The 18917-nt window shown below is 51.8% G+C and overlaps 1 protein-coding gene across 1 annotated transcript; it reads left to right on the forward strand.

Annotated features, from left to right (window-relative positions):
• The first annotated feature begins 16152 nt into the window (after window positions 1-16152).
• LOC128309758 (SET and MYND domain-containing protein 4-like) lies at window positions 16153-18205 on the forward strand. The gene is made up of 2 exons (XM_053046225.1): window positions 16153-16929; window positions 18176-18205. The coding sequence occupies exons 1-2, from the start codon at window positions 16153-16155 to the stop codon at window positions 18203-18205; spliced, it is 807 nt and encodes a 268-aa protein (XP_052902185.1).
• Window positions 18206-18917: the final 712 nt, after the last annotated feature.

Below are 18917 nucleotides of genomic sequence, written 5' to 3' on the forward strand. Positions count from 1 at the left end.
CGGACAAGATGGCGGACAAGATGGCGGACAAGATGGCGGACACAAGATGGCGGCCAAGATGGCGGACAAGATGGCGGACAAGATGGCGGCCAAGATGGCGGACACAAGATGGCGGCCAAGATGGCGGCCAAGATGGCGAACACAAGATGGCGGCCAAGATGGCGGACACAAGATGGCGGCCAAGATGGCGGACACAAGATGGCGGCCAAGATGGCGGACACAAGATGGCGAACACAAGATGGCGGCCAAGATGGCGGACACAAGATGGCGGCCAAGATGGCGGACAAGATGGCGGACAAGATGGCGGCCAAAATGGCGGACACAAGATGGCGGCCAAGATGGCGGACACAAGATGGCGGACACAAGATGGCGGCCAAGATGGCGGACACAAGATGGCGGCCAAGATGGCGGACAAGATGGCGGCCAAGATGGCGGACAATATGGCGGCCAAGATGGCGGCCAAGATGGCGGCCAAGATGGCGAACACAAGATGGCGGCCAAGATGGCGAACACAAGATGGCGGCCAAGATGGCGGACAAGATGGCGGACAAGATGGCGGCCAAAATGGCGGACACAAGATGGCGGCCAAGATGGCGGACACAAGATGGCGGACACAAGATGGCGGCCAAGATGGCGGACACAAGATGGCGGCCAAGATGGCGGCCAAGATGGCGAACACAAGATGGCGGCCAAGATGGCGGACACAAGATGGCGGCCAAGATGGCGGACAAGATGGCGGACAAGATGGCGGCCAAGATGGCGGACACAAGATGGCGGCCAAGATGGCGGACACAAGATGGCGGACACAAGATGGCGGCCAAGATGGCGGACACAAGATGGCGGCCAAGATGGCGGACAAGATGGCGGCCAAGATGGCGGACAAGATGGCGGACAAGATGGCGGCCAAGATGGCGGCCAAGATGGCGGACACAAGATGGCGGCCAAGATGGCGGACACAAGATGGCGGCCACGATGGCGGACAAGATGGCGGACAAGATGGCGGACAAGATGGCGGACACAAGATGGCGGACAAGATGGCGGACAAGATGGCGGCCAATATGGCGGCCAAGATGGCGGACAACATGGTGGACAAGATAGCGGACAAGATGGCGGCCAAGATGGCGGACAAGATGGCGGCCAAGATGGCGGACACAAGATGGCGGCCAAGATGGCGGACACAAGATGGCGGACACAAGATGGCGGCCAAGATGGCGGACACAAGATGGCGGCCAAGATGGCGGACAAGATGGCGGCCAAGATGGCGGCCAAGATGGTGGACACAAGATGGCGGCCAAGATGGCGGACACAAGATGGCGGCCAAGATGGCGGACAAGATGGCGGACAAGATGGCGGCCAAGATGGCGGCCAAGATGGTGGACACAAGATGGCGGCCAAGATGGCGGCCAAGATGGCGGACACAAGATGGCGGCCACGATGGCGGACAAGATGGCGGACAAGATGGCGGACAAGATGGCGGACACAAGATGGCGGACAAGATGGCGGACAAGATGGCGGCCAATATGGCGGCCAAGATGGCGGACAACATGGTGGACAAGATAGCGGACAAGATGGCGGCCAAGATGGCGGACAAGATGGCGGCCAAGATGGCGGACACAAGATGGCGGCCAAGATGGCGGACACAAGATGGCGAACACAAGATGGCGGCCAAGATGGCGGACACAAGATGGCGGCCAAGATGGCGGACAAGATGGCGGCCAAGATGGCGGCCAAAATGGCGGACACAAGATGGCGGCCAAGATGGCGGACACAAGATGGCGGACACAAGATGGCGGCCAAGATGGTGGACACAAGATGGCGGCCAAGATGGCGGACACAAGATGGCGGCCAAGATGGCGGACACAAGATGGCGGCCAAGATGGCGGACAAGATGGCGGCCAAGATGGCGGACAAGATGGCGGCCAAGATGGCGAACACAAGATGGCGGCCAAGATGGCGGACACAAGATGGCGGCCAAGATGGCGGACAAGATGGCGGACAAGATGGCGGCCAAAATGGCGGACACAAGATGGCGGCCAAGATGGCGGACACAAGATGGCGGACACAAGATGGCGGACACAAGATGGCGGACACAAGATGGCGGCCAAGATAGCGGACACAAGATGGCGGCCAAGATGGCGGACAAGATGGCGGACACAAGATGGCGGCCAAGATGGCGGACAAGATGGCGGCCAAGATGGCGGACAAGATGGCGGACAAGATGGCGGCCAAGATGGCGGCCAAGATGGTGGACACAAGATGGCGGCCAAGATGGCGGCCAAGATGGCGGACACAAGATGGCGGCCACGATGGCGGACAAGATGGCGGACAAGATGGCGGACAAGATGGCGGACACAAGATGGCGGACAAGATGGCGGACAAGATGGCGGCCAATATGGCGGCCAAGATGGCGGACAACATGGTGGACAAGATAGCGGACAAGATGGCGGCCAAGATGGCGGACAAGATGGCGGCCAAGATGGCGGACACAAGATGGCGGCCAAGATGGCGGACACAAGATGGCGAACACAAGATGGCGGCCAAGATGGCGGACACAAGATGGCGGCCAAGATGGCGGACAAGATGGCGGACAAGATGGCGGCCAAAGTGGCGGACACAAGATGGCGGCCAAGATGGCGGACACAAGATGGCGGACACAAGATGGCGGCCAAGATGGCGGACACAAGATGGCGGCCAAGATGGCGGACAAGATGGCGGCCAAGATGGCGGCCAAGATGGCGGACAATATGGCGGCCAAGATGGCGGCCAAGATGGCGGCCAAGATGGCGGACACAAGATGGCGGCCAAGATGGCGGACGCAAGATGGCGGCCACGATGGCGGACAAGATGGCGGACAAGATGGCGGACAAGATGGCGGACACAAGATGGCGGCCAAGATGGCGGACAAGATGGCGGACAAGATGGCGGCCAATATGGCGGCCAAGATGGCGGACAAGATGGTGGACAAGATGGCGGACAAGATGGCGGCCAAGATGGCGGACAAGATGGCGGCCAAGATGGCGGCCAAGATGGTGGACAAGATGGCGGACAAGATGGCAGCCTAGATGGCGGACAAGATGGCGGCCAAGATGGCGGACAAGATGGCGGACACAAGATGGCGGCCAAGATGGCGGACAAGATGGCGGACAAGATGGCGGACAAGATGGCGGACAAGATGGCGGACAAGATGGCGGACAAGATGACGGCCAAGATGGCGGCCAAGATGGTGGACACAAGATGGCGGCCAAGATGGCGGACACAAGATGGCGGCCACGATGGCGGACAAGATGGCGGACAAGATGGCGGCCAATATGGCGGCCAAGATGGCGGACAACATGGTGGACAAGATAGCGGACAAGATGGCGGCCAAGATGGCGGACAAGATGGCGGCCAAGATGGCGGACACAAGATGGCGGCCAAGATGGCGGACACAAGATGGCGGACACAAGATGGCGGCCAAGATGGCGGACACAAGATGGCGGCCAAGATGGCGGACAAGATTGCGGCCAAGATGGCGGCCAAGATGGTGGACACAAGATGGCGGCCAAGATGGCGGACACAAGATGGCGGCCAAGATGGCGGACAAGATGGCGGCCAAGATGGCGGACAGGATGGCGGACAAGATGGCGGCCAAGATGGCGGCCAAGTTGGTGGACACAAGATGGCGGCCAAGATGGCGGCCAAGATGGCGGACACAAGATGGCGGCCACGATGGCGGACAAGATGGCGGACAAGATGGCGGACAAGATGGCGGACACAAGATGGCGGACAAGATGGCGGACAAGATGGCGGCCAATATGGCGGCCAAGATGGCGGACAACATGGTGGACAAGATAGCGGACAAGATGGCGGCCAAGATGGCGGACAAGATGGCGGCCAAGATGGCGGACACAAGATGGCGGCCAAGATGGCGGACACAAGATGGCGAACACAAGATGGCGGCCAAGATGGCGGACACAAGATGGCGGCCAAGATGGCGGACAAGATGGCGGACAAGATGGCGGCCAAAATGGCGGACACAAGATGGCGGCCAAGATGGCGGACACAAGATGGCGGCCAAGATGGCGGACACAAGATGGCGGCCAAGATGGCGGACAAGATGGCGGCCAAGATGGCGGACAATATGGCGGCCAAGATGGCGGCCAAGATGGCGGCCAAGATGGCGGCCAATATGGCGGACACAAGATGGCGGCCAAGATGGCGGACGCAAGATGGCGGTCACGATGGTGGACAAGATGGCGGACAAGATGGCGGACAAGATGGCGGACACAAGATGGCGGACAAGATGGCGGACAAGATGGCGGCCAATATGGCGGCCAATATGGCGGCCAAGATGGCGGACAACATGGTGGACAAGATAGCGGACAAGATGGCGGCCAAGATGGCGGACAAGATGGCGGCCAAGATGGCGGACACAAGATGGCGGCCAAGATGGCGGACACAAGATGGCGGACACAAGATGGCGGCCAAGATGGCGGACACAAGATGGCGGCCAAGATGGCGGACAAGATGGCGGCCAAGATGGCGGCCAAGATGGTGGACACAAGATGGCGGCCAAGATGGTGGACAAGATGGCGGCCAAGATGGCGGACAAGATGGCGGCCAAGATGGCGGACAAGATGGCGGACAAGATGGCGGCCAAGATGGCGGCCAAGATGGTGGACACAAGATGGCGGCTAAGATGGCGGCCAAGATGGCGGACACAAGATGGCGGCCACGATGGCGGACAAGATGGCGGACAAGATGGCGGACAAGATGGCGGACACAAGATGGCGGACAAGATGGCGGACAAGATGGCGGCCAATATGGCGGCCAAGATGGCGGACAACATGGTGGACAAGATAGCGGACAAGATGGCGGCCAAGATGGCGGACAAGATGGCGGCCAAGATGGCGGACACAAGATGGCGGCCAAGATGGCGGACACAAGATGGCGAACACAAGATGGCGGCCAAGATGGCGGACACAAGATGGCGGCCAAGATGGCGGACAAGATGGCGGACAAGATGGCGGCCAAAATGGCGGACACAAGATGGCGGCCAAGATGGCGGACACAAGATGGCGGCCAAGATGGCGGACACAAGATGGCGGCCAAGATGGCGGACAAGATGGCGGCCAAGATGGCGGACAATATGGCGGCCAAGATGGCGGCCAAGATGGCGGCCAAGATGGCGGACACAAGATGGCGGCCAAGATGGCGGACGCAAGATGGCGGCCACGATGGCGGACAAGATGGCGGACAAGATGGCGGACAAGATGGCGGACACAAGATGGCGGCCAAGATGGCGGACAAGATGGCGGACAAGATGGCGGCCAATATGGCGGCCAAGATGGCGGACAAGATGGCGGACAAGACGGCGGACAAGATGGCGGCCAAGATGGCGGACAAGATGGCGGCCAAGATGGCGGCCAAGATGGTGGACAAGATGGCGGACAAGATGGCAGCCTAGATGGCGGACAAGATGGCGGCCAACATGGCGGCCAAGATGGCGGCCAAGATGGCGGCCAAGATGGTGGACAATATGGCGGACAAGATGGCGGCCTAGATGGCGGACAAGATGGGGGCCAAGATGGTGGACAAGATGGCGGACAAGATGGCGGCCAAGATGGCGGACACAAGATGGCGGACAAGATGGCGGCCAAGATGGTGGACAAGATGGCGGACAAGATGGCGGCCTAGATGGCGAACAAGATGGCGGACAAGATGGCGGCCAAGATGGCGAACAAGATGACGACGGAGAACAAGAGAAACGGATAGCATCCTTCATTTCGCTCAAACTTTCCGTCGGCTGATACGAAATTCCATACAAAACCAGCTGTTTTCAGATTGCCGATACCAGGAGATCATCCACGGAAGAGGTAGCACCTAGTACAACAATTTTGCTCGAAACCGCCGAAAGGTATGCAATTATTAAACACTAGCTTTCCCGTTGGTGGAGAAAAATTTCTTCGAAAACTACCAGTTTCCGAATGTATAGCACCAGGAGAGCATCCACGGAAGAGGTAGCACCTGGTAATTTTGCCCGCCTATGCAAGGTATGCAATGTTTTTACACTAACTTTCCATACAAACCAGCTGTTTTCCGATTTCCGATACTAGGACAGCATGTACTTCAAGAGGTGACTCTCAGCCACTCAGACACCTGAGTCCCTGAGCCCCTGAGTGCCTGAGCCCCTGAGTTTCTAAGTGACCGGCCGTGAAAAGTGAAAAAGGCCGTTGATAAGCCGTCAGCTTGACGTCAATAAGCCGTCAATTAACCGTTTATGAGCCGTTAATTAGCCGTCAAATAGCTGTCAATTAGCCTTCGATTAGCCGTCGATAATCCGTCAATAAGCCGTCTATAAGCAGTCATCTCCAACCGCGTGTCACCTGCCCCCTCGTGTCAACACCCACCTCGTGTCACCACCATCTTCTCATGTGTCACAACCCTCACCTCCCACGTGTCACCACCATCCTCTCACGTGTCACAACCCCCACCACCCACCACCCGCAATCTTGTCCACCATCTTGGCCGCCAACTTGTCCGCCATCTTGTCCGCCATCTTGGCCGCCATCTTGGCCGCCATCTTGGCCGCCATCTTGTCCGCCATCTTGGCCGCCATCTTGTGTCCGCCATCTTGTCCGCCATCTTGTCCACCATCTTGTCCGCCATATTGTCCGCCATCTTGTCCGCCATCTTGTGTCCGCCATCTTGGCCGCCATATTGTCCGCCATCTTGGCCGCCATATTGTCCGCCATCTTGGCCGCCATCTTGTCCGCCATCTTGGCCGCCATCTTGTGTCCGCCATCTTGGCCGCCATCTTGTGTCCGCCATCTTGTGTCCGCCATCTTGGCCGCCATCTTGTGTCCGCCATTTTGGCCGCCATCTTGTCCGCCATCTTGTCCGCCATCTTGGCCGCCATCTTGTGTCCGCCATCTTGGCCGCCATCTTGTGTTCGCCATCTTGGCCGCCATCTTGGCCGCCATCTTGTGTCCGCCATCTTGGCCGCCATCTTGTGTCCGCCATCTTGTGTCCGCCATCTTGGCCGCCATCTTGTGTCCGCCATCTTGGCCGCCATCTTGTCCGCCATCTTGGCCGCCATCTTGTCCGCTATCTTGTCCACCATGTTGTCCGCCATCTTGGCCGCCATATTGGCCGCCATCTTGTCCGCCATCTTGTCCGCCATCTTGTGTCCGCCATCTTGTCCGCCATCTTGTCCGCCATCTTGTCCGCCATCGTGGCCGCCATCTTGTGTCCGCCATCTTGGCCGCCATCTTGGCCGCCATCTTGTGTCCACCATCTTGGCCGCCATCTTGGCCGCCATCTTGTCCGCCATCTTGTCCGCCATCTTGGCCGCCATCTTGTCCGCCATCTTGGCCGCCATCTTGTGTCCGCCATCTTGGCCGCCATCTTGTGTCCGCCATCTTGGCCGCCATCTTGTGTCCGCCATCTTGGCCGCCATCTTGTCCGCCATCTTGTCCGCCATCTTGGCCGCCATCTTGTGTCCGCCATCTTGGCCGCCATCTTGGCCGCCATCTTGTGTCCGCTATCTTGGCCGCCATCTTGTCCGCCATATTGGCCGCCATCTTGTTCGCCATCTTGGCCGCCATCTTGTGTCCGCCATCTTGGCCGCCATCTTGTGTCCGCCATCTTGGCCGCCATCTTTTCCGCCATCTTGTGTCCGCCATCATGTCCGCCATCTTGGCCGCCATCTTGGCCGTCATCTTGTGTTCGCCATCTTTTCCGCCATCTTGGCCGCCATCTTGGCCGCCAACTTGTGTCCGCCATCTTGTCCGCCATCTTGGCCGCCATCTTGTCCGCCAATTTTTCCGCCATATTGTCCGTCATCTTGTCCGCCATCTTGTCCGCCATATTGTCCGCCATCTTGTCCGCCATATTGTCCGCCATCTTGGCCGCCATCTTGGCCGCCATCTTGGCCGCCATCTTGTCCGCCATATTGTCCGCCATCTTGTCCGCCATCTTGTTCGCCATCTTGTTCGCCATCTTGGCCGCCATCTTGGCCGCCATCTTGGCCGCCATCTTGTGTCCACCATCTTGGCCGCCATCTTGGCCGCCATCGTGGCCGTCATATTGTCCGCCATCTTGGCCGCCATCTTGTGTCCGCCATCTTGGCCGCCATCTTGTCCGCCATCTTGTGTCCGCCATCTTGTCCGCCATCTTGGCCGCCATCTTGTCCGCCATCTTGTCCGCCATCTTGGCCGCCATCTTGGCCGCCATCTTGGCCGCCATCTTGTCCGTCATCTTGGCCGTCATCTTGGCCGCCATATTGTCCGCCATATTGTCCGCCATCTTGTCCGCCATCTTGGCCGCCATCTTGTCCACCATCTTGTCCGCCATCTTGTGTCCGCCATCTGGTCCGCCATCTTGTCGGCAATCTTGTCCGCCATCTTGGCCGCCATCTTGTGTCCGCCATCTTGGCCGCCATCTTGTCCGCCATCTTGTGTCCGCCATCTTGTCCGCCATCTTGGCCGCCATCTTGGCCGCCATCTTGGCCGCCATCTTGGCCGCCATCTTGTCCACCATCGGGCCGCCATCTTGGTCGCCATCTTGGCCGCCATCTTGTCCGCCATCTTGGCCGCCATCTTGGCCGCCATCTTGGCCGCCATCTGGTCCGCCAATTTGGCCGCCATCTTGTTCGCCATTTTGACCGCCATCTTGTCCACCATTTTGGCCGTCATCTTGTCTGCCATCTTGGCCGCCATCTTGTGTCCGCCATCTTGGCCGCCATCTTGGCCGCCATCTTGTGTCCGCCATCTTGTCCACCTTCTTGTGTCCGCCATCTTGTCCGCCATCTTGTGTCCGCCATCTTGGCCGCCATCTTGTGTCCGCCATCTTGTCCACCTTCTTGTGTCCGCCATCTTGTCCACCTTCTTGTGTCCGCCATTTTTGCCGCCATCTTGTCCGCCATCTTGGCCTCTATCTTGTCTGCCATATTGTCCGCCATCTTGTCCGCCATCTTGGCCGCCATCTTGGCCGCCATCTTGTGTCCGCCATCTTGTCCGCCATCTTGGCCGCCATCTTGTGTCCGCCATTTTGGCCGCCATCTTGTCCGCCATCATGGCCGCCATCTTGGCCGCCATCTTGGCCACCATCTTGGCCGCCATCTTGTCCGCCATCGTTGCCGCCATCTTGGCCGCCATCTTGTCCGCCATCTTGTCCGCCATATTTTCCGCCATCTTGTCCGCCATCTTGTCCGCCATCTTGTCCGCCATATTGTCCGCCATCTTGTCCGCCATCTTGTCCGCCATCTTGGCCACCATCTTGTGGGCCATCTTGTCCACCATCTTGTCCGCCATCTTGTCCGTCATCTAGGCCGCCATCTTGTCCGCCATATTGTCCACCATCTTGTCCGCCATCTTTTCCGCCATCTTGGCCGCCATCTGGGCCACCATATTTTCCGCCATATTGTCTGCCATCTTGTGTCCGCCATTTTGGCCGCCATATTGTGCGCCATCTTGTCCGCCATCTAGGCCACCATCTTGTCCGCCATCTTGGCCGCCATCTTGGCCGCAATCCTGTCCGCCATCTTGTCCGCCATCTTGTCCGCCATATTTTCCGCCATCTTGACCACCATCTTGGCCGCCATCATGGGCGCCATATTGTTCGTCATCTTGGCCGCCATTTTGTCCGCCATCTTGTCCACCATCTTGGCTGCCATCTTGTCCGCCATCTTGTCCGCCATAATGTCCGCCATCTTGGCCGCCATCTTGTCCGCCATCTTGGCCGCCATCTTGTCCGCCATCTTGTCCGTCATCTAGGCCGCCATCTTGTCCGCCATATTGTCCACCATCTTGTCCGCCATCTTTTCCGCCATCTTGGCCGCCATCTGGGCCACCATATTTTCCGCCATATTGTCTGCCATCTTGTGTCCGCCATTTTGGCCGCCATATTGTGCGCCATCTTGTCCGCCATCTAGGCCACCATCTTGTCCGCCATCTTGGCCGCCATCTTGGCCGCAATCCTGTCCGCCATCTTGTCCGCCATCTTGTCCGCCATATTTTCCGCCATCTTGACCACCATCTTGGCCGCCATCATGGGCGCCATATTGTTCGTCATCTTGGCCGCCATTTTGTCCGCCATCTTGTCCACCATCTTGGCTGCCATCTTGTCCGCCATCTTGTCCGCCATAATGTCCGCCATCTTGGCCGCCATCTTGTCCGCCATATTGTCCGCCATATTGTCCGCCATCTTGGCCGCCATCTTGTCCGCCATCTTGGCCGCCATCTTGGCCGTCATTTTGTCCGCCTTCGTGTCCGCCATCATGGCCGCCATCTTGTCCGCCATCTTGGCCACCATCTTGTCCGCCATCTTGTCCACCATCTTGGCTGCCATCTTGTCCGCCATCTTGTCCGCCATAATGTCCGCCATCTTGGCCGCCATCTTGTCCGCCATATTGTCCGCCATATTGTCCGCCATCTTGGCCGCCATCTTGTCCGCCATCTTGGCCGCCATCTTGGCCGTCATCTTGTCCGCCTTCGTGTCCGCCATCTTGTCCGCCATATTTTCCGCCATCTTGACCACCATCTTGGCCGCCATCTTGGGCGCCATATTGTTCGTCATCTTGGCCGCCATTTTGTCCGCCATTTTGTCCGCCATCTTGTCCACCATCTTGACCGCCATCTTGTCCGCCATCTTGTCCACCATCTTGGCCGCCATCTTGCGTCCGTCATCTTGTCCGCCATCTTAGCCGCCATCTTGTCCGCCATCTTGGCTGCCATCTTGTCCGCCATCTTGTCCGCCATATTGTCCGCCATCTTGGCCGCCATCTTGTTCGCCATATTGGCCGCCATCTTGTCCGCCATCTTGTCCGCCATTTTGGCCGCCATCTTGGCCGCCATCTGGTCCGCCATCTTGGCCGCCATCTTGTCCGCCATCTTGGCCGCCATCTCGTCCGCCATCTTGTCCGCCATCTTGGCCGTCATCTTGGCCGCCATCTTGTGTCCGCCATCTTGTCCGCCATCTTGTCCGCCATCTTGGCCGCCATCTTGTGTCCGCCATTTTGGCCGCCATCTTGGCCGCCATCTTGGCCACCATCTTGTCCGCCATCTTGCACGCCATCGTTGCCGCCATCTTGGCCGCCATCTTGTCCGCCATCTTGTCCGCCATATTTTCCGCCATTTTGTCCGTCATCTTGTCCGCCATCTTGTCCGCCATATTGTCCGCCATCTTGTCCGCCATCTTGTCCGCCATCTTGGCCGCCATCTTGTGTCCGCATTTTTGGCCGCCATCTTGTCCGCCATATTGTCCGCCATCTTGTCCACCATCTTGGCTGCCATCTTGTCCGCCATCTTGTCCGCCATCTTGTCCGCCATCTTGTGTCCGCCATCTTAGCCACCATCTTGGCCGCCATCTTGTCCGCCATATTGTCCGCCATATTGTCCGCCATCTTGGCCGCCATCTTGTGCGCCATCTTGTGTCCGCCATCTTGGCCGCCATCTTGTGTCCGCCATCTTGTCCGCCATCTTGGCCGCCATCTTGTTCGCCATCTTGGCCGCCATCTTGTGTCCGCCATCTTGTGTCCGCCATCTTGGCCGCCATCTTGTGTCCGCCATCTTGTCCGCCATCTTGTCCGCCATCTTGGCCGCCATCTTGGCCGCCATCTTGTGTCCGCCATGTTGTCCGCCATCTTGTCCGCCATCTTGGCCGCCATTTTGGCCGCCATCTTGTGTCCGCCATCTTGTGTCCGCCATCTTGTCCGCCATCTTGTCCGCCATCTTGGTCGCCATCTTGTGTCCGCCATCTTGTCCGCCATCTTGGCCGCCATCTTGTCCGCCATATTGTCCGCCATCTTGTCCGCCATCTTGGCCGCCATCTTGTCCGCCATTTTGGCCGCCATCTTGTCCGCCATCTTGGCCGCCATTTTGGCCGTCATCTTGGTCGCCATCTTTGAGGGGAAGGGGGGGAGGGGGATGGAAGATGTTACCTCTTGAACAACATGCTCTCCTGGTATCGGAAATCTGAAAACAGCTGGTTTGTATGAAAAGTTAGTGTATAAACATTGCATACCTTACGGCGGAAAATTGGTTGCAAAGTTAGTGTATAAACATTGCATACCTTACGGCGGAAAATTGGTTGCAAAGGTAGTGTATAACCATTGCATACCTTACGGCGCAGTACCAGGAGCTACCTCTTCCGTGGATGCTCTCCTGGTATTATACATTAAAAAACTGGTAGTTTTCGAAGAAATTTTTCTCGATATTCGGGAAAGTTAGTGTTTAAACATTGCATAACTTTCGGCGGTTTTTGAGCAAAATTGCTGCAAAATTTTACTCGACCAACGGGAAAGTTAGTGTTGAAATATTGCATACCTTTCGGCGGTTTTCGACCACAATTGCTGTACAAGGTGCTACCTCTTCCGTGGATGCTTTCCTGGTATCGGAAATCGGAAAACAGCTGGTTTTGTATGGAATTTCGTACCAGCCGACGGAAAGTTTGAGCGAGATGAAGGATGCTTTCCGTTTTATTGATCTTCCTTACATTAGCGATCGTTCTCACGTGTTTGATAGTATGCAATAGCAATTGTGATGGGCAAATTTGTCCGAAGCTGCAGATGTCACCTCTTGAAAAACATGCTCTCCTGGTATCGGAAATCTGAAAACAATTGTTTGCATTGATTTCTTCAATTATCTTTTTTCGTGTTATTTTTTTAATTTAGATCAACGATTTCGCGGTGATCATCGTAAACCGTATGGATTTACAATTAGAAATTTTAAAACAATTTCAGTCTAACAACGATGCAAATGTTACCGAGATTACAACAATGTAGTTTGAACAGTATTCTACAAGGGGATATGATGAAGTGTTTGGACAGTTTGGAAAGTGGGTAGACATAAGCTGAACCTACAATCCAGCTTCGAATAAGTAATAATCAAGAAAGACAGAAATGGTATTCCAAGAACCATGAGGTATGAAATATCAAACGGAAAAGAGAGTTCTAATGATGGCAATATGATTTTATTCATAATCTATGACAATGCTAGCTATTTCGTAGTACACTGACAGATTGTGTCGAATATAACATTATTACCGGCTTGCAAACTTGCAGAAATTGTGACAATCGAAATACTAAACATAATACTCCACCACAATACTGTTTCGAAACTCGTAGGTTGGACATTTTCATGGTTCAATCGGGGAGAGAAAACAATACCACACCACGAGAATCGCAATGGCAATAGCTAGCGAATATTGCGGAAGTGAAAATAAGCAAGGTTCTATTCTACCATCTAACGGTAGGATCATTTACGAACAGATGAAAAAATCCCGTTCGAGAAATAGAATACATGAATAGGTTGAAGTAAAAGGGCATATAAGGGTTCACGGGGCGGCCAGATGGTGTATTGGTAGCGCAGTCGGTCTGTACAAGACAGGACCACGGAAAAATTCCAGTTGGGCCACCAAACCTCGGTACGCAGCACTGACTATCCTACGGGTAAATAAAGTAAAAAAAGCCAGAAATAGTAGGCTTAAACATCCTGAAGATGTCGTGCCGATAAAGAAGAAGGAGTTTGAGTACACTGCATACTTCTCTTGCGTAGCCGTGTAACCGGGCCGATATAGCTAATCAAATAGAAACAAATATTTTATATAACCAAGGATATATTAAATCCAAGGATATTTTCGGCCAATTTTTTACCTTTTTAATTAGATTTTGTGCTATAAATTAACTCTGCTGCTAAATTTCCAAAAATCGCACAATCGGCACAAGTTGTTTGGTAGTGTTGGGCGGATCGGATCGGATCGGATTCTGGGATTGGATCCTTCATTGGATCAATCCGGATTCGATCCCAAATCCAGGATCCGGATCTGTCATGACGGGAATCCGGGATTGAAATCCAAAACAAGAGTCCGGATTCGGATCCTTCAGGATCCGGATTCGTCAATACGAGAATCCGGGATCGAAATCCAAAACAAGAGTCCAGATCCCGGATCCGAATCTGTCATGATTGGAATGTGGGATTGTGGTAGGGATTGTTTTCGGATGCGGATATTTTGTGATTTATTGCCTTTTTATTCTGTTCCATGTGAACGTATTTTCTCTAAGGTAGGACAAATTTACACGGACAGAAGGAATAGGTTGCTCCCCAAAAAATGAATGAAATATTATTTCTCAAGCATAATTTAAACGAGGATGACATAGAAATAATTGGATAATTTTTTTTGATAAAATTGTGATATGCTGATAATCTGCTGATGCTGAAAAATGATAGTCTCATGAATGTTGAGTAATACTGAAATCGATACTGAAAATAATGAATGAAAAAATATGAATTTTTAAATAATGAATAAAAATAAATAAATTTAATTTTCCTTTTTTTTTTTGTTTTACAATAGCTCAATTGTGAACCCACTTTTTTAATTCAAGAAAAAAAATGTCTTATTAGCATATCCATCATGCATTTTCTTTGTTTACAAAGCAAAGAGTTTTTTTGTGGTCATAAAAAAAATCTAGTAGGATTCGGATCGGATTCGGAGGATCGATCCCAAGGCGGATCCGGATCGGTCGGATCGAATCCCACATGGGAGTGATTTTTCCCATCACTAGGCGTGACACCCAATATGCTGCCCAAGGTACCAACTTCAACAATAGCAATAGTGGGCTAAAACTTGCAAATTGTTGAAAAACCGTCTGAATGTTAATAAAACGTGTTTGCAAAATTAGGTAAAATCTTCTCAAAGCCATATCAGAAAAAAATGCTGACCATAATGCAGTAAAAATGCCTTAAAAACATGTGCACTCTTGGACTCATGTGCACTGGTAGCGTAAATCGACAATGTTAGCCCGTCCGACTGTCCAAAGTGGGTAAAGAGACTAGGTGGGCTCATAGCTCTTTTCAGCAGGCCATTTTTAAATACCCATTTGACGTTTCGCGTTACGGTATCCGTGCACAGCTGTTTTTGTTTTGATTGTGTTGCCTGAAGTTCTTCCTGCAAATTTGAATCGATAATATCTGTTTCCCAAAAAGTTGAGAGATTTATAATCAACAGTATTCTGCTCCTTCCCTACTCTTTGCGAGTTTATTTTTCAGTTCAATAAAGGTGTTCAGCTTCCTGAGCCGTGTGTAATCAACGGGCAGCCAACTTCGAAGTAATTTAAGACCGATAACTGATTGGCATAGGTCCTAATCAGTCGTATTGAGAGCAGCTCGTAAAAGTGGGACGGTTTTTTCCGGTATAAACGAAATAGATCACACAATCACGTAATGTCCGTCGTTACCAAACAGGTTGCCAACACGGTTCATATGCGTTTCGTGGTTCTCCAGGATCGTAAAACTTTTTACGTATGACGCCGCGATGTGCGGGTTCGTTATCTAAAACCAGCTAGAAGTCAAGTTGTGAACAGCTCGCTGGCCTTCGCACAGCCTTGATACTCGTAGATATCCAGTGCCGATTGGTCTGCGGAAAATTCGATAAGGTATTTTCTATTGTGGTTAAACTTTCACAGATAGCTCGGTGACCGTTCTAAATTGACGACGGAAAGGAACGGGCACACGATTTGGAACAATTTTTGAATTTGAACAACACTGAAAATATACTCTCTGCACGCAATATCATTCAGAACGATAACACACACACACACACACTCTCAAGCGACCGTACCGCGAACTGTCAAACCATTTCTACTTTTTTTCATAGCGCGGTTGTCAAATCGTTAGGGATGAGCCCACCTAGTCTCTTTACCCACCTTGGTCTTTTGCATGCTGGGCCATTCTTGTTTTGAGTCCGATCCGATCCGGACCGTTCAACACTAGTTTGCAACGGTTTACATTTCCACGCACATTGCTAATCGTTCAATAATTAAAAGTTTTTTCAAGTGTTCTAATTACCGTAAGTATCTTATCGTACTGTTACAACATCAAATCGATAGTAATTATTTGTTCCCTGTGTTAAAACATCAGTTATTGCGCCGAAATGTCTCGTCCGCTTAAAGAACCGAAAGGCTACATCGAAGAACTTTTCAACACGATGTGGAATGAAAAGTACAGAGTTATCTTACCACGCATATGCAACCTAGAGAAGGATCGTGTCGTTGGGATTTTGGCGAGCGAGGTAGAAAAGTTTCTTCTGACTCATCCTTATCGCGAACAGTTAAACCTGCGTCATGATGTGAAGAATAACACAATAGCGACTGAGATACGCAACCAGGGAAATAAGATGTTTCATCCGCGTGTAAAACGTTACATAGAGGCCATCAAGTATTACAACGAGAGCATCACCCTCGCGGAGAAAGGGACGGAAGAAAGGGCACTTGCATATGGCAATCGGTCTATAGTATGCCTGGAGCTTCACCAGTATGAGGATTGCTTGAAAAATATACGTCTTGCACGGGAATCGAACTATCCCGCACGATTGGCCGGCAAGCTAAAGAAACGTGAAGCCGATGCCAAACAAGCACTGGCAAAGGCCACCAAAAATACGAAAGGTTCTACTACCCCTGCGAATGAACCAGCGCAACGAGAGTTGAAGCTAAGCTACACTGGTCACGAAAATATGCCACATGTGGCAAAGTGCTTACAACTTCAACAGAATGACGAATACGGACGGCATGTGGTGACTGATCGTCCCCTGAACCCGGGCGATATCGTGATGATCGATAAACCTTTCGTTACGGTGTTGGAAGATCCACTGCGATATGTACGGTGTGCCTATTGCTATCACGAAACTACTTTTACACTGATTCCTTGTGAGGGGTGTACCGTGGCTATGTTTTGTTCGGAGGAGTGTTTGAGCAAAGCACACCAGCAGTACCATCGCTATGAGTGCGCAGTCATTGGAGACATACTGCGTTGTTCTGCTAATACCATTCCCGTGATGGCAATACGTACGATTGCGTTAGCGATCACAACCTTCGATCACGACCTGAAATCACTGAAAACGCATCTGGATAGTTTGGATGAATCGAGGCTCAACGCTTTTACCATGAACTGGAAAGTAGCTACACAGAAGGATGTTTACAACACAGTGCACGGTTTAACAATAAACCAGCAGCTTCGAGACCAATCAGGAGATTTGCCATTTGGAGTTTTCTACGCTACTATTGTACATCAATTAATGATGGAGAGAACGGAGCTGGGTTCCATATGTGAAGTAGATTTTAAGATGAAAAAACTACTGTTTGATTTGATCCTACGCTATCTGCAAATTTTTCTAGCCAATAGGCAAACGCTCACTTTCATGAATTATAAACCGGGCGTGGGGCTGAACGACGAGGGTGTATATGCGTTGGGTTGCTTCCCATTGATCTGCATGTTGAACCATTCTTGCGCACCAAATCTGTGCCGCATCACTTTGCGTGACGGACGCTGTGCTGTACTTGTGATTCGTCCAATTGCTGAAGGAGACCAACTTTTCGTAGAATATGGGTAAGACTTTAAACTGAAAGAGGCACATTCTTCAGACCATTGTAAGTAATAGTTTTCTTATCCATTAGGGTGCATCATATGGCGCATGATCTGGAACGACGACAAACTACCCTACGCGATCTGTTCAGTTTCCGATGTCGCTGTGAAGCATGCGAAAACGATTATCCGACACTAGAGGGGATTCCGAGTGAAGGTATTCCTTATATAAATGGCCTTATTAGTGAGGAACTTCAGTCTAATGATGCAAACAAGGCGATAAAGTGGATACCGGTTTTGAAAGCGCATTTAAAGAAGAAAGAACAAATCTATCTCTCTCAAGAATCATGCGTCAGTAGAGTACAACTGAAATGTTGTTTTGATTTATTGTATGGTTACACTTCAAAACTATCCAGCTGCTTGAAGTATTGTAATCCTTAAACGGTGAGGTTAAAATTATCTGCCTCTATACCGCTCCACGGTAGTTAGTTTATTAGTGTGCAAAAGTTTTCCATATCGTCTATATTTCACAAACAAGAGTATACGGTTAAGAAACGATAAAGAGAGCACTGGTAAAAAAGAATATTCAATCATTGTAGCATATCTTAGTTGCTGTTTAGTTTCCATTCGGTTGGTTTTGAATTTACTACATATTATTTCCAAGCTCGCTGTTATACAAATTGTTGAATATTTTGTATAATTCTCTGTATGCCAATACTGGTACAGAGGTCATAAATTAGAACATGCAAAAGCTTTAGAAAATACACTTTAAATTTCGTTTACATTTTACCTATTACGCTAACGCGCTTTATTCATAAACGATGTTTGTCATCTTATAGCTCACTAAACTGTTTATCGTCACCGGATGAACAATCAAATTAAATTAAAAAGCTTTCGGTGTACTAAACATTACACGAAAGCTTAGCAGAACTATAGAAACACCAGAACCATAAACAGAAATTAACCAGTATGCGAGATCCGTTTGTATGATCATAATTAAAGAAATTAGAACCATTGCATATACGTTTCATTAACAATGAATTATACCATTCGATTCAATAAACAAGAACTGCGAGTTTGGATTGAAAAAAGCAATTCTTTACGAAGCGGAAGTGGTTCCGAGTATACTTTGTTGATAATCTTACTTCACCCTTAAATAAGAATGCGAAATCCGAAAAGATACATCTAAAAACTGCAAAGCGATAATGATTCAACACCCGGAGAAATGTTAGACCAGAAAGTAACGAACAAAAAAAAATCGTCCAAATAACCCTATTGTTGTGGTCAAGTGGTGAAAACTTTAGGATATCAGTAAAAGGGGATGGTGTTAGAGAATAGCTGATTACCCATAGAGAATCGAGATTCCGAATGTCTGTGCTTTCTTAGGAGTTTATTTTTTGTAGAGGCCCGGATTGAAAATGGAATTCGGATTGTCGTTTTTACAGCTCATCAAAACCCCACAGCCTTCGGACGGGATCGGATTTTGATCCCACAAGTCCTTGAATTGACCTACGCTTTTAACAGAACTTCATTGAACAATGCTGATACCGATACGGCGAAAATGTCGTACCAAACAGACAA

The sequence above is a fragment of the Anopheles moucheti genome, chromosome 2 (assembly GCF_943734755.1).
Source record: "Anopheles moucheti chromosome 2, idAnoMoucSN_F20_07, whole genome shotgun sequence".
Lineage (NCBI taxonomy): Eukaryota > Metazoa > Arthropoda > Insecta > Diptera > Culicidae > Anopheles > Anopheles moucheti.